Here is a 24,934-nt window from a genome sequence, read left to right as displayed (position 1 = left end):
ACATGACAAATACAGAATTAACTGGAAAATATTGTTCTAGTTGTTCAAATACTCAAACCCACAAATTGTCATAAAAAAAGATCAAGCATAGGTCTTTCTTGCCTAACTTATTCTATATCTAATTTGGCATTTTCTTGGAAATAGCACCTGATAAGATACTGCCAGTACAAAATCTAAGCACATTCCAACATTTTACGTAGCGCAACTTTAGAGCTTTGATACAATTTAACTGCAAGTCTTGACCATCACTGATAAGGCAAACCTGTTTGGGGCTGGTGGGACGATTTCCTGATACATTCAATTGCCCTTAATAAGCCAAACAAACGCTAGCTTTCACTATCATAGTTAAAACTGGCTTAATTTTTTTAATGTGACACAATGTAATGACATTAAAAATAAAAACTGTATCACTGAGCTGAACCCTCACGTTTAAGACAAATAAAAAGGTCATTCCATTGTAACTGTTTCGGTGAATAAGAGGAAATGGTTGACTGCGGAAGTATCATGACAGATGCATTTTGATAACTGTACAGATATGTAATAATACAATGTACTGCTTCAATCTAGCTGTAAACATTTCTGAGTCTTTATCAAAGTTGAGTTTCAGCGTATTGCCTTCACCGGGCTTTTGAAACTTGATGCAGCCTGAAGTTGGAGTTGATAAGCCATTGGGTGAATTTTGAAACCATATAGCCTGAGAAGAAAAAAAGAAAACACTTTTTTTTTTTTTTACTCTAAAACAGTTTACTTTTTAAGGTAAAATATTTTGCATTGTTGACAATTAATGATTCTTTTACCAGTGGGATTCAACACCCAAGCAAATAATTCTTTGGTCGATTTTTAACAAACCAAAACAGCGTGTTGATGCCAATAATAACATTTTAACAAACCTTGGCACAAACTGGTTGGCTGGTCGCTTTGGTCGATACTCTGGATGCACCATGAACAGCATGTGAGGGAACCCTGTGCCAAAATAGGCTCCATCTGCGTGGTGGTGTCTGGAGGACTTAGGGGTGTACACATCCATGCACTTTGGACAATAAAGCTTCCCCATTGCTTCTCCTGGGATGTCTGACAAACCTACATCAACCAGGAGGGAACTGATTAAAGTGAATTGTCACAATACAGAGGAACATTTTTTTAAGAGTCATACTTACCAATAGGAAGCATTGGCTGATTCTCACAATACACTCTGGGGCAATAGCCAAAATCCCCTTGTTGATACTTTTCAAGCTACAGAAAACAACAAATCAAGAGATCAATGCTAGTGATCTAGTCACACAGCATGTAAGGTAACAAGATTACTACTCAAAGGCCTACCATTTGTGCAATGCCTCTGTTTGTCAAGATGTAACGTGCATGTATGAGGCCGTAGAGCATCTCCGCCGCCTGCTCTATCAAGTCACTCTGGTTTGGATTATCTTCAAGCTCCTCATCTGTTAAATTTAACATTTTAGATCAGGGGTGCCTCGAGGGCCGCTGTCCTGCAGATTTTCCAATGTTTCCTGCTTCAACACACCTGACTCAAATGAAATAGATCCAACAGCCTGTTAAGCTGCAATTGCACAATGACTCATCAATTTGAGTCAGGTGGTTTTGGAGCAGGGACACATCAAAAACCTGCAGGATTGTGGCCCTTGAGGACCGGAGCTGGGCACCCCTGTTTTAGATAGTCAAAATGATTTTCACAGTTATTTTTAGATGAGAACCGCAACTGTTTGATAACCTCACCTGGCTCCAGGTCGAGAATCATATCCAGAGCCTGGCGATAGTGAGGCACCTGCTCATTTAAACCTGTCAGGTTAAACTTGTCCTGTATGTAGTCTTCATCAACCTGTAACACAGCAGCAGGGGATAATTAAAGGCTATTAATAGCATTAATTACTGTTGCTACAGTGGCCCATTACTACTGCACATTGATGTGGAAGCATTACACAAGAGCTCAGCAGGATTAGGTAGCTGCTGCCAGTGAAAAAAGGAGTTAAAATTAGAAACTGGATTGTGTGAGTGCCAATGTATTAAACAAATCAGCGTGTAATAGTGTTGTTAGAACTAGCCACATGGTTCTTAGTATGTTTATTTTAGGAATTAGGTGGTTGTCAGGGAGCGAGCGTTAAGTGAAAAAGATTAGTGGCCAACAGTAGAAGGTAATGTGTAACAGGCAGCGTACAACTACAGTACAACAGCTGTCGAGGAGCAAGCTGTTTGTTAGACACAATCATTAAATAATTGTCCTTTCTATGTATCTTCTTCTTTTTCAGACCCTTAAAAATGCTTCCAACAAAAAAAGTAGTTTTTTGTATTAATATTTTTCCTTTTAATACTTCTGTACAAATGTCATGAAATTTTTAATGCCAACTACCTGATCAATTCTGAAATTACAACATTTGAATGCTCCTGGGCATAATTTGTATATTTTTCACTTATATCAAAACAGAAAAACACAAAGACAATTTAGAGCATAACGGGATCATTTTCATTAGGGGAAAAAAACTAAAAAAAAAAGAGAATGCAATGGTAGTTAATTTTTTTCAAGGTTTAATTTAATGTTCTGTGCTACTGTTTTGCAATGTAAATGTGAAAAAATAAAACAAACAGCATCTAAATAATTACCAATCTACGACAGAGACATTTGCTAATCATCATAATAAACTATAAAAGTAAAAAGATTGATATTCTCATATTAGCAGCCTCAACATGTACATAAGGTTAGGTTATAACTTAATAAGTGTAAAAAGCTTTGTGTTATCATGTGCATAAGCCTGAGTGTGCGTAAATATTATGTCAGAGGAAAGGGAAGCTCTGAGAGGGCATGGACGGCTTCAGAAATAGCAGACAGAAGCTTTTATCATGTTGGAGTTCGACTGTGAAAACAAAACTTGCCTCACAGAAGAACTCATTCCCTCTGAGTCCACAAAACCAGGATATCCAGGACACCTCTTCTGAACTGCTCATCCTCCTGACAAATCGGCACAAAATTGCAGTGAATCGTATTACATTCACACTGGTCGAGAACAGTGAATAACTTGCTATCTAGTTGACTCTGATAGTTAGCTTAACTGTGCAACCAAGATTTTAGACTTTATTCCACCATTGGCACAACCTGGATTTAATTAATGGCATGATTTTATTATAAATAATCTCTTATTAAACTGGAGTTTACTTGCTACCTACGTTAGCTTTAGTTCCACGCTAGCTTGGTGGCTAGCATAGCATCATATTTACATTTATAGTACGGCGTGTGGCTTTTTCCGTTGCTCTTATTTTGGCACAAGAACATGTATTTTAAAAATACTGTGTATATATCTTCTATATGAACGTTTATTTTACTCACCTTTACTATATTTATTAACACACAAACTTGCAAGATTTGCTAGTTTGCCCTCTCTCCACAGACCGGTTGCCCAATTTTTCTTCCTGATGACGTATTTTCCGGTCCTGACCGGAAATGTGACGCAATTTGGGCGATTATGGTAAAATCCTGTTTGGCACAGTTCTTCTTTTTAACTTTTAATAAATTTCCATAAAAACGAAAGCAAGAGACGATATATGCAATGTTACCTCATTTGAGCACTTTCAAGGTATTTTGACATATTGTACTCCCATGTGTTTCAATCTTATCCAACATAAAAAAAATAGGTAGTTTTTATTATTTCATCAAACATTGAACAACTTTTTATTATTTCCAAAGTTTAATATTATTTCAACAGTTGTCACAAAGTTAAGTTTTTATGTATGGTCATAAACGTAAAGGCAGACATTTTGAACTGGCATGGAGACGTCTTTTAGGGCAGGTCTGAAAAGGTTTTGCGAGAAGGTGGTCCAACATCTCTCTGCTCCTGTTCCTTTCCCATGCCTTCAAACATCAAGATCCTTAAATGAATAAAACAATGTAAGCAGCTTTCCAAGACATTGCTGTAACTTTTTGACATTTATATGTTTGATTTCAGTAATCAGAAGTTTTCATTAATGTTTCAAAAGTCATTCTATTATTTTTTCAGGCTTTGATGCATATACAGAGATCAATGCAGAAGCTTTTGTTTTGTTTCCAGTGTTGTAATCAGATTGTTCAGTTTAGGTTTAGGATTTTATTTCAAGTGCTATCAGATGTGTGCCAGTAACAGATGAATGACTGGCACCTATTTGATAAAGAAACTGAATGAAATCTGAATGAAATTCTTAAGTCAGTGGCGTTCCATATCTCCAGAATCATGGACCTAACCCCAACTGCAACCATCCAATCCACCAAACAACTCAAAACAAGTGAGAATGCCAACAGGAGAACCTTACAGGGGATTTTGACAAATTAATGTGGAGCATTAAACACATTTTTAGCTGTGTTGCTCATTTCACAGAGTAATGATATTTATAAATTACACCTCATTGTAATACTAATATGGTTTTCCGGGGATGTGTAATACAATATCAACTGGAATTATTAAAGAGAGATATAATCAAGTTTATTATCTGAATTACCCAGCATCTTATACTCACAGCTTTAGAATTGCGTTTCTTTTTCCCAGCATCATATTTAGGAAGTCATTATAGTTGATTGAGTCGTTAGATGCACTTCCAGCCACCTCTGACATCATCTTCTTCAGCTCTAAGTGAGTTTTGGCCAACCCAAGTTTTTCCAGCATTCTTTTTAATCCCATCATATCTATCAAATAGTTTGGTCATACAGAGAAAATATATATATTTTAAAAGTAGCATGTGTCACCTCTGAAAAGATCGTGATGATTAAATGTACTAGTAAGTTTCTTGTAGGTATAAATATTTAATGGTAAGTCTGTTGCACTGTTACCTATGTCTCCCTTGTCATTAAGATCAAACTCCATGTATTTATCTGAAATAAAGATCAATGGAATATTATATCAAAATTTAAGGGTGCACATCAATTCAATGAAACAATGAACAAAGATTTAATAGTAATTTATAAATACCTACTTTTAAACATTTCTAGCTTTGAGGCCAATTCTTCCTCTTCTGCATACTTTGGATCTGAGAGAAAAGCCTAAGGACAAGACAATTAAAAAACTGAAACATTATCATTAGTGTCATTCAGGCTTTACAATAATTCAGTTTGCCTCCAAATATAGTGAAATGAATCTGCCAAAATGTATGAATTATCATTCAAGTTCACCTCATTAATGGAGTTCAGTTTTTCCTCCTGTTGAGACTTTAGAAAGCCGTATGCTTTACCTCCTATGAGAAACCCGCAAGTAGCAACAACAAGCCATTAATCGAACGGATAAATTATCCATTAAAAGCACAGAATATGAAGCTTTGTTAATCAGTCACACACAAAAAAAAACAAAGAAAAGAAAAGAAACTAACCTTGAACACTTTTGTCCATATCTGTTTATATCTGTAAACAGTGCTGGGAAACTGTGAAACTAATGCTGATACTGAAAGGTTATGATGTCGTTTCTGTAAAATGAGACAGAAGAGGAAGTGAAGTAAAATTAGTTCTTCATGAGAAGTTCCTGTTTTGTATGGATGCTGCAAACAGAGGTGAACTGTATAACTCAAAAAACAAAATTCACACTTAGTCTGAAGAACTTGTATCATTAAGTAAAAGAACTTTACACATATCTGATATGTGCTGTTTAGGACAGGCTCACTGAAACCTATTATATAGTCATCAGTTAAGGAAGTAAAATGGACACATCATGGGGTTTTTTTTTCTTCCTTTTTTTGTATGTGACAACAGGGTCACTGCTATAACTCACTACATCTGTTGTAGACATGAGCCACAGCCATTCACTGCCTGTCTCACCTCTTCTTTACTTTTTAAATCATGCTTGAAAGCCATATAATTTTAATCATTTTTGTATTTTATGTCCAAGAGTGCCTTTTTCCGGAAAAGCCTCATCAAGATGACACATTTAGTTTACTAGAGAAAGTGGAAGTTCAAGACTTCCCAGTGGAGACATCAGTGGCAGTTATGAGAGAAGATAAATAGCCCATCACTTTCTCCACTTAAATACAGTTTGAGCTTCATAAATAATTTCAGAAACATGCTCCTTTGGGTCAGTGATGAAGCTGATGAACTGCTTTGTTTTTGCCACATGGTGGCAGAGCTGGTCACATTATCCAGTAACGAGAAAGGGACATGAAATGTTTGTGCAGGTAGTTTCAAGTTGACACATCTAACTCCAGGAAGTGAAAATGGATGGAAACAGATCCAAATTAACCTACAGATCTAGAAGAGAAGACACACTTTGCCTTTAAGTTACTGCATTACACAGAAAATGGCACATCTTAATATTCAGGCTGTATTTTTATTATTTCTATTGAAGATAGTATCAGAATGCAGAGGTGAGTTTACTTTACAACAATTTCCTTTTAGATAAAATGAGTTAATACTGTAAATATGATTTATCTAATTGATTATCTTTGCTTTCACACCAGTATTTGAAACATGTGTTCATTGTGCATTTGTGGTTCATATCAGAACAAAACAAACAATTTTAAAAATCTTAAATTATAAAACACAGATGACTTACTTTGCTTTTATTATGTTGAATGCTTTAGTGTACAGAATCTAAACATCAAAAATACATTATGTCCGTACACTGGTTGTATTTTATACTTATTTATTGTTGTTGTTCTAAATTAGGCTCCACAGATACTGAGACTGTGTTGGCTTCTAAGGACGAGGATGTGGCTCTACTGTGTTTAAATTCAAATGTGACAGATCTAAAGAGTCACAGAGTCAGATGGATAAAGTATGCTACTGCTGAGCATTCAGAAAAAGTCATCTTTGAGGGGCCAAAGAAATCCCAGGGTGACGAACGTGTGACAGTGGAAGTAAATGAAAATGGACAGTTCCATCTTTCTTTGAAAACCTTGCAAAAATCTGATGCGGGGTTTTACAGCTGCGAAATCTGGGAAAGATGGGAGCGCGTTCACGTCAAAAACATATCTTTGAAAGTAAAAGGTAAAAATGGTGTTTATTTATTTATTATGTGTGAGACAAATCTTTTCTATTTTTCACACCTTTTAAAATCTTTCAGACTGCAGAGCCCTTGAAGCGGTGAAGGCTGCACCTAAAACCTTTGTTCAGCTCAACTGCCAAGTGAACATACCATCAGAAGTCCAAACACCTGTAAATATCTCCTGGGCAGTGCTAAAAGGAAACACACCTGTACCTGTCGACTCTGAGAAAGTTAAAATGAACGGCACTTTTTTGACTTTCCCGTCTGTGACTACCAGTGACAGTGGTTGGTACAGATGTACTCTTGGACAAACTCAGCAGTGCTCTGAGATCAAGCTATGTGTAGCAGGTCTGATTTTAACCATTAATTACTTTTTTATGTTATCATTAACATCACTTGATGATACTCATAAAGCTTTTATCCTCATTGCTTTTTGTAGAAAACGCTTGTGTGGCCACAACGGTTCCAGTTACTGCAGTTCCAACATCTCAGCAAGGTCTACTTTTTCTTTTTCTTCTTTTTCTTCTTCTTTGTGTGTGTGTTTTACATATAACATTATTTTTTGTATTAGAGGATTGTAATTGCTTACTTTTGCTTTCTGTCTTCAGCACCCAGCACCTCAGCACTGACTGTCACTGAGCGTATGCAGATCAACAAAAAGGAGCCAAGCAGTGGAACTTTAATTCCAGTCGTGGTCTTAGTCGTCATTGGGATTCTCATACTTGTTGCATCCGCAGGGTTCTTCATGTACCGCAGATATAAAACTCAGAAAGAAATGCAGCAACAACCGAGACAACCTGCAGGTTGGATCTGCCTGAAAGCTCTTTCACATATCATACTCAGCTGTAAAGAGAAGCTTCATGTTTTCATTTTAATCATGCTGTCTTATAGATTCCTTCGATGCTTATGAGAATTTGACTCTTCCACGTTTACAAGGTGAGTGTCACATTGTGTCCTCCTGTATTGGTCTTCTTTTTTTTTTTTACCATTTTACCTATTACAACCTGTAACGTAGATAGATATGACAAGTAGTGTGTGCAAATATATTCTCTCGCTTTGTGTTGAAGCCACAAGATTAATTTAGTTCAGTGTCAGGCCTACATATAAATGTCTCATAATCTCAATATTTATACACTTGATGCAAAAGCCGCAAGATGTTGCATCACCACTAAGAAAGAACCAGCACCAAGTGAACGAGCAGGAGCTCTTCAAATGGCTTGAAAAAAGTTATGGAGCTGTAGAGATTAAGGTTGGGTTATTAAAAAAATATCCCAAACTAAATACTTAATTAGTATTTAATGATAATTAAATACTAATTAAGTATTGGTATCCCCATTTGAGCACCATAGAAAACTGAATTAGAAACTGCAACGAATATTTCTCTGCAATAAATCTGTATATAAAGGGCAGACCACTAAAACTCACAGTTCAAGCAAGATGGACATTATTCAGGGAGGCAACAAAGCAGTCAAAGATTAACGTTTAAGATCTGCAAAGACTGACATGTCAATTCAAACCAGCCTAATGGCAAAATGTGAAATAGTCATTTAATTGAATCAATGATTTTAAAAATAAGGCACATTTGGAATTTGGCATATTTTGTAAACTCCCTTAAACACGGGGAAGAAGGTACTGGTCTGGTCACATGAGACCAAAATTAAGTTAAGCATGTGGTGTGGTTTAAGACTACTCATCACGTTGAAAACATAATTCTCACAAGAAAGCACAGTGGTGGCATCATGGTGGTGGCATCACGGTGGAAAAACACTTTTCATCCACACATTAAGGAAAGTTGTCAGAATTGAATTCTTGGGGTTTTCTTTCTCCCAGAAAGAAGAGATTGGGTAAGACTGGGTTCACTTTTCAGCATCACTTTATGCATATTGCTAAAACAACGCTCAAATGATTTATAAGGAAATACTTTGATGTTTCTGAAAGACAGATTCTTTTTAAAAGGAAAAAAGCTCATATGAATAAAAGCATCACTTTGAAGTGTTAGGTTTCTATTTGTAGCACTTTTCTATGACCGATTAATCAACCATCCTCCTAAAATCTGTTTAATTCCATGTTGTAATGCAACATTAAAAGGGGGGAAGAAAGGATGAGTACTGTCAGCAGGTGCTGTATCAAACTTCTTGCTTTGTCCATCATTTCACTGAGAACCTTTTACTTCCTGCAGATTCTGGAAACCGAGTCAACAGTCTGTATAGGTTACAGGAAGAAAATCTGTGTACCTGTAAGTATTACTTCTTATTAAAAAATAAAATAATGTCTTTCATGATAAAATTACATTAATAAAACAACCTTTTCTGTCTTTTGTTGCAGTTCAGTACTAGTTATTTTCCGAATAAACGTGGAAAACGATAGAACTTTCCATCATCTGTACTACTTTGGATTGTCTGATCCGTGTCATTCATTCAACTGTAAAAATGTACAACATGTTTCCTCTTGCTGTCACTCAGTTTGTATAAATTAAAATAATCATACAGATTTTATTCCAGTAAAATGGAGAATATGTCACTTATGATGTAATCTTTTAATGATTTATTTTGTTCAGTTTATTTACAGATCTGTGGAATGATGTATATTCATGGTAAAGACTGAACACAGTTCAAATACTTTGTTTTGAAACAGATTTCTAAAGCAGTACTTTCAGGTTATTGATCATGAAGTACTTAAGTTTGAAATGAAGACAATGAGCATTTTTTTTATTTCGGTCTAGTCTACAGCCTGCAGTAAATCATAGAGACCGTTAGCTGTGGTGGCCGCTTCTCTTTTAGCTTGTCTCGGTTGTACTTGTACTTCCTCATCTTCAATGACATCATACACATGAGTCTGCGAAGAAGAGTACTCATGTTAACTCTTTTAGACGTATCAGCTTGACACAAATCAGCTATAAATGTTTTTCTTACCATTCCAATACTTGACTGTTCTTTTGCTGAATAAAAAGAGGAGGGAAAACATGAGGTGTGTGTTTTTTTTCATCATGTCTCTCTGAATATTATATTTAATCTCTGCAGTTTGAATAAACTCTCAACCAGAATTAATACCTGCATCCTTGTTATGCTTCCTCTTCAAGAGCACGCATAGCACTCCTGCAAGTATCAGGAGGCCAAGCGGGAGGCCTAACCAGGCGGGTGTTAGCAGACCTGAAGAGATTAAATTATTATTATCTTTCTTTGTTTTATTTAAAAAGTGTGTGCATTTAGCCATATGCATGTTTTGTTTGTTGTTATTTTTGGCTTAGAGAAAAGGCAACTATGCATACATACAGTTAACAGAGCGCCACTTCTTTGATGCCATCAGTGCTCCTTCTCTGAGCACAGAACAGGTTATTTCAGCTGAACTTATTGGCCACACAGGGAAAAATAGCATCTTTATCAAGGTGTTATTGACTTTCTTTAATGTGCTCTGCTGGCCCTCTTTTGTTCCAGACCAAGTTAAATTGAAATCTTCTTCACATTCTGTGGCACAGGTAAGCACACAAGTCAAAGTGAGATTATCTCCTCCTGGTCCAGACTCTGCAGTTACTGTGGAAACAAAACAGAAGAGAGATGAAACATGCTGAAAAACCATGTCAGTCTCTAAAGCCATGTTCTGGAGTTTTCATGCTTACCGTCAAGGATGTGCAGCCTGAGTTTGGTATGGACAACTTCCTGACCTGTAAACTCTGTACACTGTGTGTCTCCAGCATGCAGAGGTGTCAGTTTATTGATGACTAAAGGTGAGTCTTTATTTACATGAAATACTTCTGTATGGTCATGATCAGAAGATGAATCTCTCAGCGGCTTTTCACCTACTGTCCGTTCTGTGCTGCCTCCAAAACTGAGAGAGGAACTGTTGCTGCAAGTGACTGACACTGAGTCACCCACTGCAGCAAACACTTCCTCTATACCATCTGGGGCAAAAAGGAAAACAATTATTATACTTATGTGTAAATCACAACTTTCACATCTGAGAAAGCTTAGTACCTTTTAGTATTGTTGTATAACTGATGGTAGCTTTAAACTCATCATTCTGAATTACATGGCACTTCCATTTTCTACGGTGATCTGTTGGCTTTTTAGTGAAAATTAGCTTCGAGAAGCAAACAGAGAGATTCTCAGTTGTAAATCTTTTTCCATGTATAGGCATATTGTCTTCAGTAGTCCACAGCATATAAAGCTCTGTGTTGTTACACGGCACATATCCATGGAACATGTTGAGAGAACAGTGAAGCTCCATTGTGCCATCTGCAGGTGTTTCTTTAACTGTAACTGAGCAGCAAAGAAAGAAAAGTGACTTTACTAGCATTTTTTGTTCACTGTAAAAATAATATAAAACACAAGCGCAAACCTCTCTTACCATTAAGAATCCGAAGTGACACAGTTGAACTGAGTTTTCCATCATCACAAGAGTACTCTTTTGCATCATCCCATTTGAAGTGAGTAATCTCCAGAGAGCAGGACTTTAGCAGACGATACTTGTTGTTTTCAGGGTGTGTCACTTTTCCAGCTTTCACCAGTTCAGTAAAGAATGGCAACATTTTCCAGTTGATAGAGGAACAGGGTGTAATAGAAGGTAACTGACATGGTAAAATTATTTGGTCTCCTTCTCTGGCAGCCATCAGCAAATTATCTGTTATAAATAAAAAAAAAATGCTTTGTTATTCCTGCTTATGGTGTTGTTCTCAAAAAGCCCTCTCAGGGTTTCTTACCTCTCCAGCACAGGTATTAATTTAATTTACATTTTTTTCTTTTCTTTTTTTTATTATTAATTCAGTAAAGTACATGATGTATGTATGTATGTATGTATTATTCGATGTTTAAAATGCAAATAAATAATGAAGCTTTAAGACTAGCAAACCTACGCACCTTCACTCCCTTAAAGTTTACTTCATGCATACTAAAATCGATGAGAGGAAAAGCCGTTTGACATAAGTTCAGCCTAAACAAAGCACAGTTTTAAAAGAAAAACTCTTTTATACAACAGTATTCACTACAAGGCAGGAGAAATTACTGAACCTTCATCGGTATGTCGTGGACAGGTGAATAAAAAAATTATTCATCACCACATCTGATGAAGAAATGAAATTATTGTTTTTTGTTTTTTTTTTTGTTTTTTTTTTTTTGGTCAGTTTGATTTAGGATTTTATAACAATTAATATCAGCTTCAATCTCAGAATGGCATAACCAAAGATGTATTGCAACATATTTCTACAGCTCTTATATTTGTTATACAATTTCATAATTACCAGATGAGTGAAGGCCAGCTGCTTCTCTTGTAAGAGATATGAGAGATAGTCCAAACAGCAACAGGGAACCCATTCTTCTCTCAAAAGACATCTTCTGGCTGATCAAATTTTTCTTGCTTAGAAAGACTTTCTTAACGACTGTTTCCAAAAGAAGTTTTCAGGAACTGACATGGCAGGAAGCTCTGCAATTTTGACACAACACTGCGCCTCTGAACAAATCAGTTTTTTGTTTTTGTCTTGTGTGTTTTTTTTTCTAACATGAAATATTTGCCTGATTTGTAAGATATTAGTGTAAGCATTATTTTTATTTTCCATTTTTATCATTTTAGAAAAGTCTGTTTTGTTTTGGGTACTTTTACTCATTTTACTGAAAACAACAGTAATGAGAAAAATGGCATTTGCACAATATTTTGTATTTTTAAGGAAATAGAACTGTTCCTGTTGGTGGGGCCAGAGGGGTGGCCTAGGAGGGCATGCAACACCCCATAAAGCAAAGTGGTCACCCAGGTGCCACTCCAGGAAAAGCTTAACAAATTCCCCAAAAAAATCACTATAAATGGACTTTTACCTGGTTAAAAGTGAATGCAGCATGTAATGCACCATTATGCAGCATCATCTCACCAACTGCGTGTGTGTGTGTGTGGGGGGGGGGGATAATATTTGTCTGTCCATACTTTTTACATCTTAAGAGGAGGATGTGAAAGTCATGAAACCACCAGATGTGACAACTGTACTAGTTAAACATTCAAGAATACAGAAAAAACAAAAAACAAACAAACAAACAAAAAAACAAAAAACAAAACAAAAACAGATGTGATTTGGCTGAGAACAAGTTGTGAAACAAGTGTTTGTGCAGCAGTGATTTAAACACACAATGGAGGATCCTCCAATGTAGTTTACTCTTTTCTTCTCTTACTAATTTTGCTCTTCTTCTTTTTCATTTTTATTTATTTATTTATTCATTTTGCTCTACTTCTTACATTAGATGAACACTTCATTGCTTCATTGCCAACCTTGCTGCCCACACTTACCGGTTTTCATATTTCTTTACTTGTGAGATGGAATTTTCTCTTTTTCTTCATTAAGTGTTTCCTATACTAAGGAAGATACAAAAGGAGGCACTGAAGCTGTTTTAACTAACGTTCACACAGTAAACAGATTTTAAAACACATTTTATTTTATAGATCAGTCATAGGTCTGGGACGTGCTATAACTTTGTAGGACTTGATCTTAAGTACAACACTGGCAACCCCTCTCAGGTCAGGTGGGGAGATCTCGCTCTCAGGAAGTACAAACTGAAAATCTCTCAGTAAGTAGGCGGTGAACAGAAAGAGCTCCATTCTGGCGACAGACTCCCCCAAGCAGAGCCGAGCCCCACCTCCAAAAGGCACCAGGGCACGAGTGGAGCCTCCTCCTCCTTCCAGAAAGCGCTCTAACAGAAAGAGCAATGACTTCATTTTAAAGTTGCTGAGCCAGATGAAAGAAATGCACTTCTCCTAACAACCAGATCAGTACCTGGTTTGAAGCTGTACGGCTCAGACCAAACCGCAGGGTCGTGATGTGCGCCAAAAAGGTTCGGAATGATGATTGTATTCTTAGGGATGAAATAGCCAGCAACACTACAAAAGAGAGGGAGTTACACACTGAAACAAGTGGTATACAGTATGTTTACAAAGGTTTAATAAGATGTGTTTGGTTTCAGATAAATATGTTACCATATTTCACCTTTCTAGCTGAAGTTAGCGTGACCTACAAATGCTTTGTTTTAAATGAATATGATGTCACTGACTAGTGCTTTCAGTCACATTTAGTCATTGTAGCTCAGCTGACCTGCTGTCTCTGATGGCTCGGTGTGGCACCGCCAAAGGAGCCACTGGTCTAAGTCTGAGCATCTCACTGATCAGAGAGCACAGCACAGGAAGTCTGTGTCTGTCGCTGTACTTGGGATAACGTTGCTCTAATACAGAGCACAGCTCCTCATACACCTCAGTTTGCATCTAAATGTTAAAAAAAGAGAGGAGGGAGAAGACTGCGATCAATATCATGGTTTGTAAAAAACAAAGAAAGAAAAAAAACAAAAAAACTTTCCATGCCTCTGGTCTGTGCAACAGGAAGGCCACAGTCCAGTTCAGCCAGGCTGCCGTGGTCTCCGTTCCCCCGATGAGAAGGTCAACAGTCGCCATATGAACATGAACATCTGTTAAAGGCTGTAGATAAGAAAATATGTAATTCAGATTCCAGTTCCTCTTTAATTTGATTTACTATCGTGTAGAGTCAAATCATATTACTGTTCAAATTGCTCATTTTCAAAGTATTAAGTGTATGCATTCACCTGCTCATGTTCTGCATTGTGATGTTTCTCAAGGCCTCGCAGAATTAATCCTGTTATGGCAACCTCATTTTTTTTGTTTTGCATCTGCAGAAACAGCAGAACTAACAAGTTTAATAGAGATGGAAATAGCATTGCTTGGATTTGTAATCTGGTATGAACTCAGATCTTTTTCATTACTAACCTTATAATCACTGAGATGTTGTGCAATGATTTTATCTCTCTTGGCCACCTCTTTGAGAAGACAGGAAAATACTGGATTGGGTAATTTCTTCAAGAGAGCAGATAATGTAATTCTTAAAATCTCATTCACAATGATGGTTTATACAATGGGATTGGCAGCTGTGATAGCGAATATTTACTAACTCTGAGCAGTGGAAAGGAGTCCAGTGCAGAAATCCAAGACGAGCCCCACAGACCAACAATCTCATTGAGACAGTTGTGTAGCTGCTGCAACTCAGATGAGGTCTTATCATACTAGAGAATTATAAAAAAATACACTGTCTAATAACAAGGATAGCACACTTCAACCACAAGCTTCTAAAAACAGCAACACAAATAGTAAACTTGCCCGCTTCTTATAATAGACAAGCAAACAAGTAGTGGTCTGGCACAATAACAGCTGTTCATTGATTTAAGTTCAATAACCATGCCAGAATTCAAGGTAAAAAAAAAATGGAAAAGGATACTCACTTCTTTTCCAAAGGCCAAAGTGGTGATGACATTACTGGCTGCCACTGTGAAATCTTCTGAGAGATCAATAGCCTTCCCCTGATAGGCCATCAAAACCTAAGAGGTAAACAAACCTTGCTTTATCAAGTTATGTGAACACACTGGAAATACCCCAAAGTTTGGAGCTGCTTCTTCTTTTCTTTACCTTCCTCAGATGCAAAGCCTGTTTCTCAATCACACCGTGTAAAGATTGCTGGCAGCAGTGCTGCAAGGCGCTGTGGACCAGACGGCGATGTGCCCTCCACTCCTCAGTATAATCCCCCAGAGAGATGTTGTGCCCTCCCCCAGAAACAATGTTACCTGATGTAAGTGAAGATAGTTGATGAGGATGAATAATAATGTTGTACATCAGTTCATCAAAGTAAACCAAACAGCTCTTCACCTGTATATGAAATCGGTCTCCCTGCAAAGTCTGACCATTTCTTCACCAGCGCTTCCCTTATGACTTCACCACTATTAAGCACTACCATGGCTTAAAAACACAGTAAACATGCAAGATTTTTATTCAGAAAAACAAGTGTGATCAAAGTTTTAGCTGACTTATTTTTATTTTATGTCATTTATATATATGATTGTGTATAATCCATGAATGAATGATTACTTGTGTTTCCACATTTGAGGCGGTAAATGTCTCCATAGCGTTGTGCCAGATTGGTGAGGTGAATTGGTAGGTGGTCGTGTGTCAGCTCCATCATATTACCAATGAGGAAAACACTTGGGGGTCCTGGAATGGAAGGTGATGAAGAACGAGAAAGAGACTGATACAGATTGTGCTGAAGTCCAGATTCAGCTCCTACAGAGAGTTAAAAAGAGAAAAGTGAGAAAGAAACAGCCACAGTCAGCACATGTTGAAAATATTAAGACAAAAAAAACTATATTTACCTGCAGACTTGCTTATTTTCTTATTCCTCTGTTCATGTTTGTCTCTCTGGCCTGAAATCAGAACCACTATAAGCAATAAAAGCAGGAAAATAGCTCCAACACTGATCATAGATATCTCTACAGCCATTTTGTGTCGTCCTAATGGTGTCCCAGTTCAGAAAACAGATCAGCGCTCCGCTCTTCTGCTTTATATCATCTCATCAGTGTCATAGCCCGTCAAGTAGATAGGCTGCTGGTGTTTTCATTAAAATCAAGGATGTCTAAATATTTTTTTAGGTCAACATATCTGATGAAGAGATGATTGAAACGTATGTAACAAGACACAAGCTGATAAATGCAGCAGGGATGCACTGAAGGGCACGATAACATATCACAGCTGACATGACAATCTGTCATGACAGTGTTTCTTTATCTTAGTGTTAGTTCTTTATGGTGTTCACACAACATAAAAAAAAGAAAATACACTTGATACCCACTTTAACCACTTTTATTCCAATGGAGCAAGACAGTGCATATTTAAGTACAGTAGTAGTGGGCTGGCATACCATGATGACGTTGCACAAGAAGGAATTAAAAGTAAAAAACAAACGTTGAGCTGAATGAGTCACACTGAACAGCAGAACATTCAAAAAGTTAGAATGAAACATATCTTCACGTTGTTTAATATTTCCCAAAAATCAGCTCAGAAAAAAAATCTTGCACATTGAATTGAATATATTGACAGCTGCAGTAAAAGCTATCAAGTCCTACAAGGAACTTCAGCTGTAAAGAGACATGCAGCAGCTGTGAAATCCGCTGTAGTCTGGATTTCTGGAGCTCTGATTCTCCGTCAGGTTGGAGATTTTCTGGTTGCAGAGCTCAAGGAGAGTGATGCATCTTTAGCCGTAAGTTGTAGGGGAGAACCTGGAGGGTCGGAACTTCATCTCAGTGAAGGGAATGGAAAAGTCTTTGCCTTTCCAGTCTATCCAGACTACTCCCTATATTAGAGCAGAAACAGTAAAACAATGGCGTGGTCATAAATGTGTACAAATACAGAGTGCACAAAAGTAAAGACAGAAGTTAACTCTCATACCTGATTATTACTGTTGATGCCATAAAGACCATTGAAATTGGCCCTATAGCAGTTATTGTACCACCAGCCTCCCATGTAAGCCTTGGCACAGTGGATACCCAGAGGGACAGGGTCCTTGTCTCGGCCTGAGAATGGGCGTCCATTGTGGTACCCCATTGAGTCACCTCACAGAGAAAATGTAATAACATTAAGAATAAATTTGTAAGGTATAGATTGTATACATAATTTATATAATCTTTTTGCTATGGACATAATTGTACAACAACACTGGCTCAGTATTAATGCATGAAGTTATTGTAAATGACTGTATAAATTTGTACTCTGTGTGTATGATGGAGGAGGATGACTCTGGTTGATTGTGAGTGAAATATAGTGTTTGTGGTTTATGACATCATACCTAAATGTCTAGATATTAAATATGGCATGTTCTGAATGGTGTTCAGTGATGAGTTTTCAATTATTTAACTGGAATTAATGGGTTACAGCAGACACTGTAGCAGTTTTCTAAATGTTTGACCATTTTTCTTGAGAATATTTTCATTGAGAATCTGATGACAGGCCAACCAGCAGCAGTTATATTACATTTCAATGCAATTTTAAAGATTAACCTGCTGTTCCTGTGTAGCCAGACACTGTAAGTGCATAGTGCCTCTCCTCTGAACCGACAGAGAAGTTGGCATAGAGAGCATAAGCCACGTCATTTCCAGATCTCATATCCACTCTCAAACTCACTGGACCAACACTGGTCAGGTTGTGCAGGAGCTCATTTCCTGGAAAAGTAGAGTGATAATATACACTTTATTTTAAATAAAAGCTATTTGATTCAGATTTAATGGAAGTAAGAACTTCTTATAACATTACCAAGCCAGAACTCGTCACTCAGGTTTCCAAAGCCAGCCCTGTATTCACTCCAGGTTCTGTAAAAATCTGTTTTTCCATTCATCCTCCTCTGGAACACCTACAAAACACAGACGCTGCTTCTTAAACCAGTTTTGCCATTAATCTGTAGACATTTGTGGTAGACATAAAAGCAGTTTGTTCTACCGTCCAGCCTCCTCCATCAGTCTCCATGTCACAGTAGACTCTCACTACTTGTCCCCCTTTTCCTTGTGGGTAGATGTCCACTTCCCCCGACCTCAAAGCTCCATTCAGCAGCTCCTGCGAGCACTCGGTAGGGAAGGGGAAACGCAGTTTTCCTGTGGGAAAAATATTAGTTTTAAAATACAGAAAATATTTTTCTAATTGTAGAAATTAAATGATCTAAATAAAACAAACCTGTCATAAATTCTGAGGTGACAACAGATGTGTACTGTCCATTTTTCTCGCCTTGTACCACCACAGTGTAATGTGACATTGGTAACAGCCCTGTCAGTTTACACTCTGTGACAGTGGGCTCCAAGACCACCTCCTAACATATACACATACACACACACTGAGTTAGTATCTTGTAATTATCTAAATGTTTTATATGACTATCATGTCCCAAAGAAGGATTAAGACCCACCTTGGTCTCCTCTCCTGCCACCTGATAGAGCACTCTGTAGCTGTGATATACAACAGAAGTTTTCCAGGTGATCACTGCAGTGCGAGGTTCGATCTCACTGGCTTTAACCACTGAGTTATAACATTCATAATAAGAAGACATTTAATTTCTGCACAGATTATCATCACATAGAACTAAACAGTTCTGATTTACTCATTTCATTCCTCTTCTACTGACCATTTGCTGTGGTAAATGTGGTTGAGATGGCCATACTCTGGAGACTGTCTTTTTGGCTCAACACTTTGACTGTGTACAGGGTGCCTCTCTGAAGGCCTCTCAGCTGGTGGTCCACTGAGTTTCCTGACAGCATCACTGTTACTGTCACGTTGGGGGCTGATGGCCAAAAAAAAAAAACAAAAGCACTTAAATCAGACATTAGCACTTTGTCATTTGTCATTTATTTATCATGCACCTTCACTCACTCTTGGAGGACTCATAGCTGAGGATGAAGTGGTCTACTTTCCCCAGACTAGGTGTCCACTGAAGTACAGCTCTTGTATCTGTCACATTGACGACTTGAAGATGTGTTGGAGGGGCAGGCACTGTAGCCAATAGATAATTCACAGTATATTGTTTTTATTCTTTACATACTAGCTTGTAAAATGCATGTAAAGCTGAGATTATCTGATAGTGTACCTGTGGTGATAACAGATGTGAGTGCATCGCTCTGGGCTCTGCCTTGAGTTGTAGCAACACTGATGATGTAGGAGGATCCAGCAGACAACTCAGATAAAACAACATGGGACTGCTGAGAGTTCACAGTCACAAAGCGGCCCTCTCCTAACAGAATGATCACAAGCATTAAAAAGAAACATTTAATCCACACATACAAATGTGGTTAACACATTTACTTTTCTAAATGGCATTTGGTCATTTAGCATACCCTTCTATCTAAAACAACTTAAAAGTGAGGCAAAACATATATGTTTCAGTGAGGTAAGAAGCACTGGCCACAGTATTAATTGCTTGATCTGTTTAAATTTACACACGGCAGACTACAAGTAAAGCAGGTTCAGAAGTGCAAAGTAAGTGTAAGTAAGGTACGGTACGGCAGACGTGGTGTAATGAGAGAAGGTGGTCTTGCAAGAGCTGTATCTTCAGGGGGTTCTTAAAGGTAGAAAGGGATGCCCCTAAACTGATTGCATTTGGTAGCTTCTCCAATATTGTGGAAAAAATAAAAAAAGTTTGGACTGAGACTTGCTTGTTAGCATGGACAACAGTACCAAGCTAAGTTGGAGGACAATGTCGAGCAGGAGCATAAGTCTGTCTGACTAAATAGGAGGTTGCAGGCAAATGATCTCTATTTGCTAGAATTTGATTCAGGCAACCGTGGGTTGCCAGTGGGGTTTAGTGACTAGTTCTGGTGTTTGGGCCCTTCTGAAATTCTGAGCATGCTAGAAGACACGATATGAGAACATTGCATTTCTTGAGCTGAGAGATAACCATGGCTTGTACATGGAAATGTGTTGCAACTCAGATAAAGCCAGATTTTTCTTATGCTAAACCCATGGAGGCATTTGGCAAAAATGACAGGTACATTTTTTTATCCTGTTTGTAACAGTGACACAAGAAGCCATAACTGACAGTGAAAAGGGGCCCATGTACTGAGCCAGTTCTCAATAAATGATCTGTAATTATTGACCCTTTAAGGAAGAACCATGACTTGCATATTAACGGCTTTTGACTGACCTGTGACAATGTTGATGTATGTGACTCTGAAGCCTGTAAACGTGGTCTTTGGTTTGGTCCAGGAAACAGTGAGAGAAGACTGTGTTACATTGCTTAAAACCATGTCTGTGGGTGGCTCAGGACCTGGCAAGAAAAAACAGGGAGATTTATTTTATTAAATAGCATCTAAATTCCTGACTGATCTTTCTTCTTTTAATAGGGAATCATGCATAAACGTGTTAACACTGTAATAACCTGTTGTTGCTGTTACTCTGTGAATCTTTGATCTTCTGTCTTCTCCAGTACCATATACATGCAAGACATAGTGTGTGTTCGCCCGAAGATTACTGAACTCCACAGAGTGTACATTGCCGGGCACCACCATAGAGATCCTCTTGGTTTCAGTTTTACCTCTTGATGAGGCAGTTGTGCTTTCTTTGTGTACCTCAGTCCCGTTCCTAGATGTAGGCATCTTGTCTTTTTGATGAGTTTCCTCTTCAAACCCCTCAAGTTGGTTTTTGTTGCCCTCTGTCTGTGGCTCTTTTCTGATCACGGTGAAGTTGTTGAACATCCCTTGTGGTGCTAACCACGTGACAGTAAAGCTGAAGGAGGAGATGTTCACAGCCTTCACAGACCCTAAACCTCCAGTTCTCCTGGTGCTTGTGAGAGAGTCTTGGATGGTTGTTTTGTTCTGAACATTAGAGTCTAATGCTACAGTTGTTGCATTTACAACATATTTACTCTTCTGTGACTCTTTCCTTTGTGCAGTCTTGTCAGTACTAATTTTTCTGCTGTCAACAGATTGTACACTTTCGCTGTCTAATTTGAGAGTCTTGATTTTCTTATGTCCAGATAACTGAGTGACATTCTTCTCTGTCAGCATGGATTGCTCCAAGGATTCCTTTCCTATTCTGGTTTTGTTTGTTCTAATGACTTTGGAGAGAATGGTCACAATTTTAGCTGTGCCGTTTACTTTCTTCACATGACCCTGTGTTACATTAGATTGAGGCTCGTCTTTAAGATGGTCAGTTTTTTGGTGAACGGTTTTGGTTGCCAGAAGTGTTGTCTTCCCTTTGCGAGCCTCTTCTTGTTTTAATCCATCATTTTTCAGAAGATCTTGCCCAGCAGTTGGGCGACTGGTTTTGGTTTGGCCATTTAAAGAAACTTTAACAGTTATCTGCTTGTCAGAGGCATCTTGTTTGTCTTGAGCTTTTCCAACTCCTGGTTTTCCTTTAGAGTGTTTAGTGTCAGTGTCTTTGACTTCAGATCCCTTCTTCTGCTCCTTCTTTTGGATGACTGTCTGCTGCACTTTGGTAATTTTCTCCTCAATGTTTTCCTTGTGTTTATTCACCTGAAGGGCTGTTGTTACCTTGGGTTTCACTTTGTCATGTCCTGAAGTTAGAAAATAAAAGTTGAGAGTCAGTTTAAGGCCAAATAAAAGATACTTCTATAAAAAATGTATACTCTACACCTTGCTCACACTTACTGCAGTCTGGACCTATGAATCCTTGTTGGCAGATGCACTTCCCCTTCTCACATTCTCCATTGCTGCCACAGTTATTTGGACAATTTGCAGAACATGGACCTGGCCAGCAACAAAAAGAGCCATCATTTTTTAATTAAATCTGTGGTAAGACATGCTGTATGTTATAATTTGGTGAGTAGGACATACATTTCTCTTTCAGAGAAGACATCTCTCTTTCCAGTCGAGCAACACGTCCTTTAAGAGCTGCCATCTCAGCCTCACATCCCCCAGTGCAGCCCCCAGGTTGCAGGTTTATCTTATGAGTCATTACTAGAGGAGTGCCAGGCTTCAGCTTAATCTCCTGCTCCTTGCCGTGGCTTGAGTCACAGCCGTCACTGATGACCACTGTGATTGGTTGTGATGGGGGAGGCTTTTCTTTGCTTGCACTGCTGGGGAGCCTGATTTGAGTAGTGTGGTTTTTAGAATCCGTGACTTTATCCTTGTCCACCTTTACTGGTGCTGACAGAACAGTTTGAACTTTTGTGGGGGCAGGCTTGTCTTTGGACTCCATGTCACTGGTAGGGGGAGTATAATGAACAACAGTCTGATTGACAGAGGCTGCAGGCTTGTTTTTGGTGGTTTTAGTGCCACTGGCAGGAGTAGACTTAATGGATGTTGACTGAACATTTTGACCTGCGGTGGGGGCAGGCTTGTCTTTGGCAGTCTTCCCATCGCTGGTTGAAGTAGATTTCACTGAAGCAGTGTGATTGGCAGACTGTTGGGGTTTGTCTTTGGTGGCTTTATCCCTGGTGACTAAAGGAGGCGTTGTGGAGTGAACATTTGGAGCTCCAGTGAGGGCAGGTCTTTCTTTAGTAGCTTTAACTTCACGATTTGAGGTCGTCTTAGCTTGAACAGTGTGATTGCCAGAGACTTGCTTGTCTTTGTTGGTGAGGGTACCGCTGGCTGTAGTGACTTTTAGTGTTGATGATGGAGTGGTTTGAATCACCACAGAGCCGGGCCTGCTTTTGGTGGCTGCTGTGGCGTTGACTGTTGATGGTTTCTGGTTGGAGGCTGGGCTGGGTAAAACTGTCAGACTGACTGTGTTTGGCTTTAGGGTGGAATGAACAACTTGTTTGGTTCGGGCAGCAGTGGTTTTTGGTTTTGAAAGGGTGTAAACGGCATGGGCTTTGGCCACATCACTTCCTGTGCCGTCTCTCTTCTCATTGGTCGTGGTTTGAAAGGATGGAAATGGGGTGAGAAGGAGGAGAAGTCCTAGAGTAAACAACATTTTGAGCCAGCAGCTGTGGCCAAAGATTGTATTGCGTTTAGAATAAGTGTATAAGTAATTAAAAAACTATGAGCTCCTTCCTTTATGCCTCTGAGAGCAGTTGTAAGGAGGGACTTTGCCAGGCTGCTCCTAGAAATAAAAAAGTTGAGATTAGTAAGCACTGAATTTGATATAGGAAATCTTATTTAAAACTTTTTTGTGTCCATCTGAGTTCCAACAAGACCTTAAATGAGCATGCATGCTCTTTTTCAGCACCAGCCAGCTACATATTCACAGAGTTCCCATTCACACTTCTAAGATAAAGTGGCTACTCAGAGGCTACTCTTGCATCAGTCTCAGGTTTTATGCCTCTCTAAAGCAATACTGTCCTTTGCCAGAAGTGGCATAGTACCACATTTTTTTCACTGTTTATTTAACTCAGTTTAATCATCTTGAGTCATGAGTACTTGTTTTGTGAGCTACATGTTCTTCAAGTTGTACGTTTTAACCTGACAGTTACTGAGCAGAATCAGTCAGTAGTGAGAAACTTGGCATCTTACTGTGGATGTGCATTCCTTTTAAATATAATTATTTATTAAACTAATTTTACTTTGAGACGTTGAGACAAATGAAGCATTTTACCAAAGATGTTCTCTCCTTAATTAAAAAAATGTTAATGAAAATAAATACTTAGAATGCTAAATAAAGTAGCACCCATTCAAAATTTAGACAACAGTGGATAAAGCAAATACAAGTAAAAATAAATAAATAAATAAAATCAAACAGGTTTGCCAAAGCAAGTAAAATCTAAATTTGCAGAAAGGAAAAAGGGTGGCTTGAGTGGGAAATCCAGAGAGCCAGCTGGTGAGAATATGCAGCAATTCAATGGAGCCTCATTTTATAGAGCTGTAGGACCCTGAGGTATAGAAAGTTATGGTTCATACTCCACTGAAAAAAAAAAAAAAAAAAGAAAAGAAACAAGTTGAGCCTTGTTTTTAAATCAATGCAAAATAAAAACTAATCTTTTGTTGTACATATATTCATCACAGTAAGGCAACAATCTTGCATTGGAGTGTGTGGGATGACAGACAAGGCTTCACTTCTCAAATGAGCATATCACATACCACAGATGATTTGACAGAATGAAAAATGATAGAAACTTGTGAAAACAATAGTGCAATATGCTATGCGGGCACCCAAAACTACACTCAATGCAAGTCTGTATCAGATTTTAAACTGCAACTAAAACATCTAAGACATAACCTCTTCCACTCATTTAAAGCCAATACAGAGAGAAAGTTTAATGCCCCACAAAGGCAAAAACATCTTTTTAAAATATTTTAATATACACTGAAGTTTTTGTGTATTCAAATGACCACAGCTATCAGTCTAATATCAAAATTTCATATAAGAGGAAAACTATCAGAAAGATGAATTAGCTTTACCTCTGTCTTTATGTTTCTCCCTCCATCTGATCAGGAAGAGCACACAGATTTGCTGGATATGATCTGGGAGGAAAGGTGTGAGAGAAAGGAGCACCACTAGAAAGGACGAGAGTGATAAAGTCTGCTCCTTCTTAAGGACATCCCCCCCTTACACACACATACCTCACACTTTCATACCACACCTAGTGGTCCCACACTTCCAACCACCATGGAAAATATTTGTTTTGGACTTAAAGAAAGAGTTGCATTTTTATACCTATTTGTGTTTCATATGTGGTCATTTACTTTCTTGAATTCTATACATAAAGAACATTTATTTAATATTTTATTTTAAGATAGATTAAATACACCCAATCT

The 24,934-nt window shown here is 38.1% G+C and overlaps 6 protein-coding genes across 12 annotated transcripts; 1 reads left to right on the top strand and 5 right to left on the bottom strand.

The window, feature by feature from the left end:
* Nucleotides 1-117: 117 nt before the first annotated feature.
* Nucleotides 118-3,434, bottom strand: LOC121641212 (casein kinase II subunit beta-like). The gene is made up of 7 exons (XM_041987217.1): nt 3,335-3,434; nt 2,884-2,959; nt 1,732-1,834; nt 1,321-1,436; nt 1,158-1,233; nt 891-1,080; nt 118-694 (listed from the first exon to the last, which is right to left on the bottom strand). Exons 2-7 carry the CDS (start codon nt 2,953-2,955, stop codon nt 604-606), a joined length of 648 nt encoding a protein of 215 aa, XP_041843151.1. The 5' UTR covers nt 2,956-2,959; nt 3,335-3,434; the 3' UTR covers nt 118-603.
* Nucleotides 3,435-3,589: 155 nt separating this feature from the next.
* On the bottom strand, nt 3,590-5,589 carry LOC121641213 (allograft inflammatory factor 1-like). The gene is made up of 7 exons (XM_041987218.1): nt 5,547-5,589; nt 5,338-5,430; nt 5,144-5,205; nt 4,948-5,014; nt 4,805-4,846; nt 4,495-4,660; nt 3,590-3,873 (listed from the first exon to the last, which is right to left on the bottom strand). Exons 2-7 carry the CDS (start codon nt 5,354-5,356, stop codon nt 3,786-3,788), a joined length of 444 nt encoding a protein of 147 aa, XP_041843152.1. The 5' UTR covers nt 5,357-5,430; nt 5,547-5,589; the 3' UTR covers nt 3,590-3,785.
* Nucleotides 5,590-5,904: 315 nt separating this feature from the next.
* Nucleotides 5,905-9,988, top strand: LOC121642391. 6 transcript variants are annotated; one of them, XM_041989112.1, is made up of 8 exons: nt 5,905-6,321; nt 6,623-6,943; nt 7,020-7,289; nt 7,381-7,437; nt 7,550-7,744; nt 7,833-7,877; nt 9,121-9,177; nt 9,267-9,988. In XM_041989112.1, exons 1-8 carry the CDS (start codon nt 6,255-6,257, stop codon nt 9,275-9,277), a joined length of 1,023 nt encoding a protein of 340 aa, XP_041845046.1. In that variant the 5' UTR covers nt 5,905-6,254; the 3' UTR covers nt 9,278-9,988. The 6 variants fall into 6 exon arrangements, with proteins under 6 accessions (XP_041845046.1, XP_041845043.1, XP_041845045.1 ...); XM_041989109.1 differs by having other exon boundaries at nt 9,031-9,177; XM_041989111.1 differs by lacking the exon at nt 9,267-9,988 and having other exon boundaries at nt 7,679-7,744; nt 9,031-9,260.
* Nucleotides 9,638-12,655, bottom strand: LOC121642390. Its single transcript, XM_041989105.1, has 8 exons — nt 12,175-12,655; nt 11,286-11,558; nt 10,913-11,197; nt 10,558-10,839; nt 10,214-10,471; nt 9,992-10,090; nt 9,854-9,879; nt 9,638-9,776 (listed from the first exon to the last, which is right to left on the bottom strand). The coding sequence occupies exons 1-8, from the start codon at nt 12,263-12,265 to the stop codon at nt 9,660-9,662; spliced, it is 1,431 nt and encodes a 476-aa protein (XP_041845039.1). The 5' UTR covers nt 12,266-12,655; the 3' UTR covers nt 9,638-9,659.
* A 694-nt stretch (nt 12,656-13,349) lies between these two features.
* Nucleotides 13,350-16,283, bottom strand: LOC121641917 (steroid 21-hydroxylase). Its single transcript, XM_041988304.1, has 12 exons — nt 16,118-16,283; nt 15,837-16,028; nt 15,618-15,707; nt 15,381-15,535; nt 15,197-15,292; nt 14,870-14,980; nt 14,688-14,774; nt 14,507-14,590; nt 14,268-14,381; nt 14,005-14,171; nt 13,690-13,793; nt 13,350-13,606 (listed from the first exon to the last, which is right to left on the bottom strand). The coding sequence occupies exons 1-12, from the start codon at nt 16,242-16,244 to the stop codon at nt 13,353-13,355; spliced, it is 1,581 nt and encodes a 526-aa protein (XP_041844238.1). The 5' UTR covers nt 16,245-16,283; the 3' UTR covers nt 13,350-13,352.
* Nucleotides 16,284-16,537: 254 nt separating this feature from the next.
* tnxba (tenascin XBa) lies at nt 16,538-24,685 on the bottom strand. Of its 2 annotated transcripts, XM_041988676.1 has the most exons (15): nt 24,578-24,683; nt 22,073-23,282; nt 21,887-21,985; nt 20,656-21,792; nt 20,422-20,544; nt 19,369-19,512; nt 19,155-19,274; nt 18,910-19,065; nt 18,694-18,803; nt 18,465-18,597; nt 18,234-18,385; nt 18,051-18,147; nt 17,798-17,959; nt 17,190-17,353; nt 16,538-17,094 (listed from the first exon to the last, which is right to left on the bottom strand). In XM_041988676.1, exons 2-15 carry the CDS (start codon nt 23,151-23,153, stop codon nt 16,996-16,998), a joined length of 3,777 nt encoding a protein of 1,258 aa, XP_041844610.1. In that variant the 5' UTR covers nt 23,154-23,282; nt 24,578-24,683; the 3' UTR covers nt 16,538-16,995. The 2 variants fall into 2 exon arrangements, with proteins under 2 accessions (XP_041844610.1, XP_041844611.1); XM_041988677.1 differs by having other exon boundaries at nt 22,073-24,685.
* Nucleotides 24,686-24,934: the final 249 nt, after the last annotated feature.

This window comes from Melanotaenia boesemani, chromosome 6, assembly GCF_017639745.1.
Source record: "Melanotaenia boesemani isolate fMelBoe1 chromosome 6, fMelBoe1.pri, whole genome shotgun sequence".
In the NCBI taxonomy this organism is placed as follows: domain Eukaryota; kingdom Metazoa; phylum Chordata; class Actinopteri; order Atheriniformes; family Melanotaeniidae; genus Melanotaenia; species Melanotaenia boesemani.
The sequence above is the reverse complement of the archived record's forward strand: the minus strand, read 5'-3'. Positions and strand labels throughout refer to the sequence as shown.

Excerpts from the sequence above, each read along its gene's own strand:
- LOC121641212 (XM_041987217.1), bottom strand. The coding sequence starts at position 2,955 with ATGAGCAGTTCAGAAGAGGTGTCCTGGATATCCTGGTTTTGTGGACTC. Across the intron at positions 1,835-2,883 it reads GGAATGAGTTCTTCTGTGAG|GTTGATGAAGACTACATACA; the intron begins GCAAGTTTTGTT and ends GCTGTGTTACAG. Across the intron at positions 1,437-1,731 it reads GATTCTCGACCTGGAGCCAG|ATGAGGAGCTTGAAGATAAT; the intron begins GTGAGGTTATCA and ends TAAATTTAACAG.
- LOC121641213 (XM_041987218.1), bottom strand. Across the intron at positions 5,015-5,143 it reads AACTGAACTCCATTAATGAG|GCTTTTCTCTCAGATCCAAA; the intron begins GTGAACTTGAAT and ends TCTTGTCCTTAG. Across the intron at positions 4,661-4,804 it reads TAATGACAAGGGAGACATAG|ATATGATGGGATTAAAAAGA; the intron begins GTAACAGTGCAA and ends ACTATTTGATAG.
- LOC121642391 (XM_041989106.1), top strand. The coding sequence starts at position 6,255 with ATGGCACATCTTAATATTCAGGCTGTATTTTTATTATTTCTATTGAAG. Across the intron at positions 6,322-6,622 it reads GATAGTATCAGAATGCAGAG|GCTCCACAGATACTGAGACT; the intron begins GTGAGTTTACTT and ends GTTCTAAATTAG. Across the intron at positions 7,438-7,549 it reads AGTTCCAACATCTCAGCAAG|CACCCAGCACCTCAGCACTG; the intron begins GTCTACTTTTTC and ends TTCTGTCTTCAG.
- LOC121642390 (XM_041989105.1), bottom strand. The coding sequence starts at position 12,265 with ATGTCTTTTGAGAGAAGAATGGGTTCCCTGTTGCTGTTTGGACTATCT. Across the intron at positions 11,198-11,285 it reads GTCACTTCGGATTCTTAATG|TTACAGTTAAAGAAACACCT; the intron begins GTAAGAGAGGTT and ends TTTGCTGCTCAG. Across the intron at positions 10,840-10,912 it reads TTATACAACAATACTAAAAG|ATGGTATAGAGGAAGTGTTT; the intron begins GTACTAAGCTTT and ends TTTTTGCCCCAG.
- LOC121641917 (XM_041988304.1), bottom strand. The coding sequence starts at position 16,244 with ATGGCTGTAGAGATATCTATGATCAGTGTTGGAGCTATTTTCCTGCTT. Across the intron at positions 15,708-15,836 it reads CCTCAAATGTGGAAACACAA|CCATGGTAGTGCTTAATAGT; the intron begins GTAATCATTCAT and ends TGTGTTTTTAAG. Across the intron at positions 14,775-14,869 it reads ACTCCTTTCCACTGCTCAGA|AAATTACCCAATCCAGTATT; the intron begins GTTAGTAAATAT and ends GCTCTCTTGAAG.
- tnxba (XM_041988677.1), bottom strand. The coding sequence starts at position 23,153 with ATGTTGTTTACTCTAGGACTTCTCCTCCTTCTCACCCCATTTCCATCC. Across the intron at positions 21,986-22,072 it reads GTCTTCTCTGAAAGAGAAAT|GTCCATGTTCTGCAAATTGT; the intron begins GTATGTCCTACT and ends GTTGCTGGCCAG. Across the intron at positions 17,960-18,050 it reads GAGTGACGAGTTCTGGCTTG|GAAATGAGCTCCTGCACAAC; the intron begins GTAATGTTATAA and ends CTACTTTTCCAG.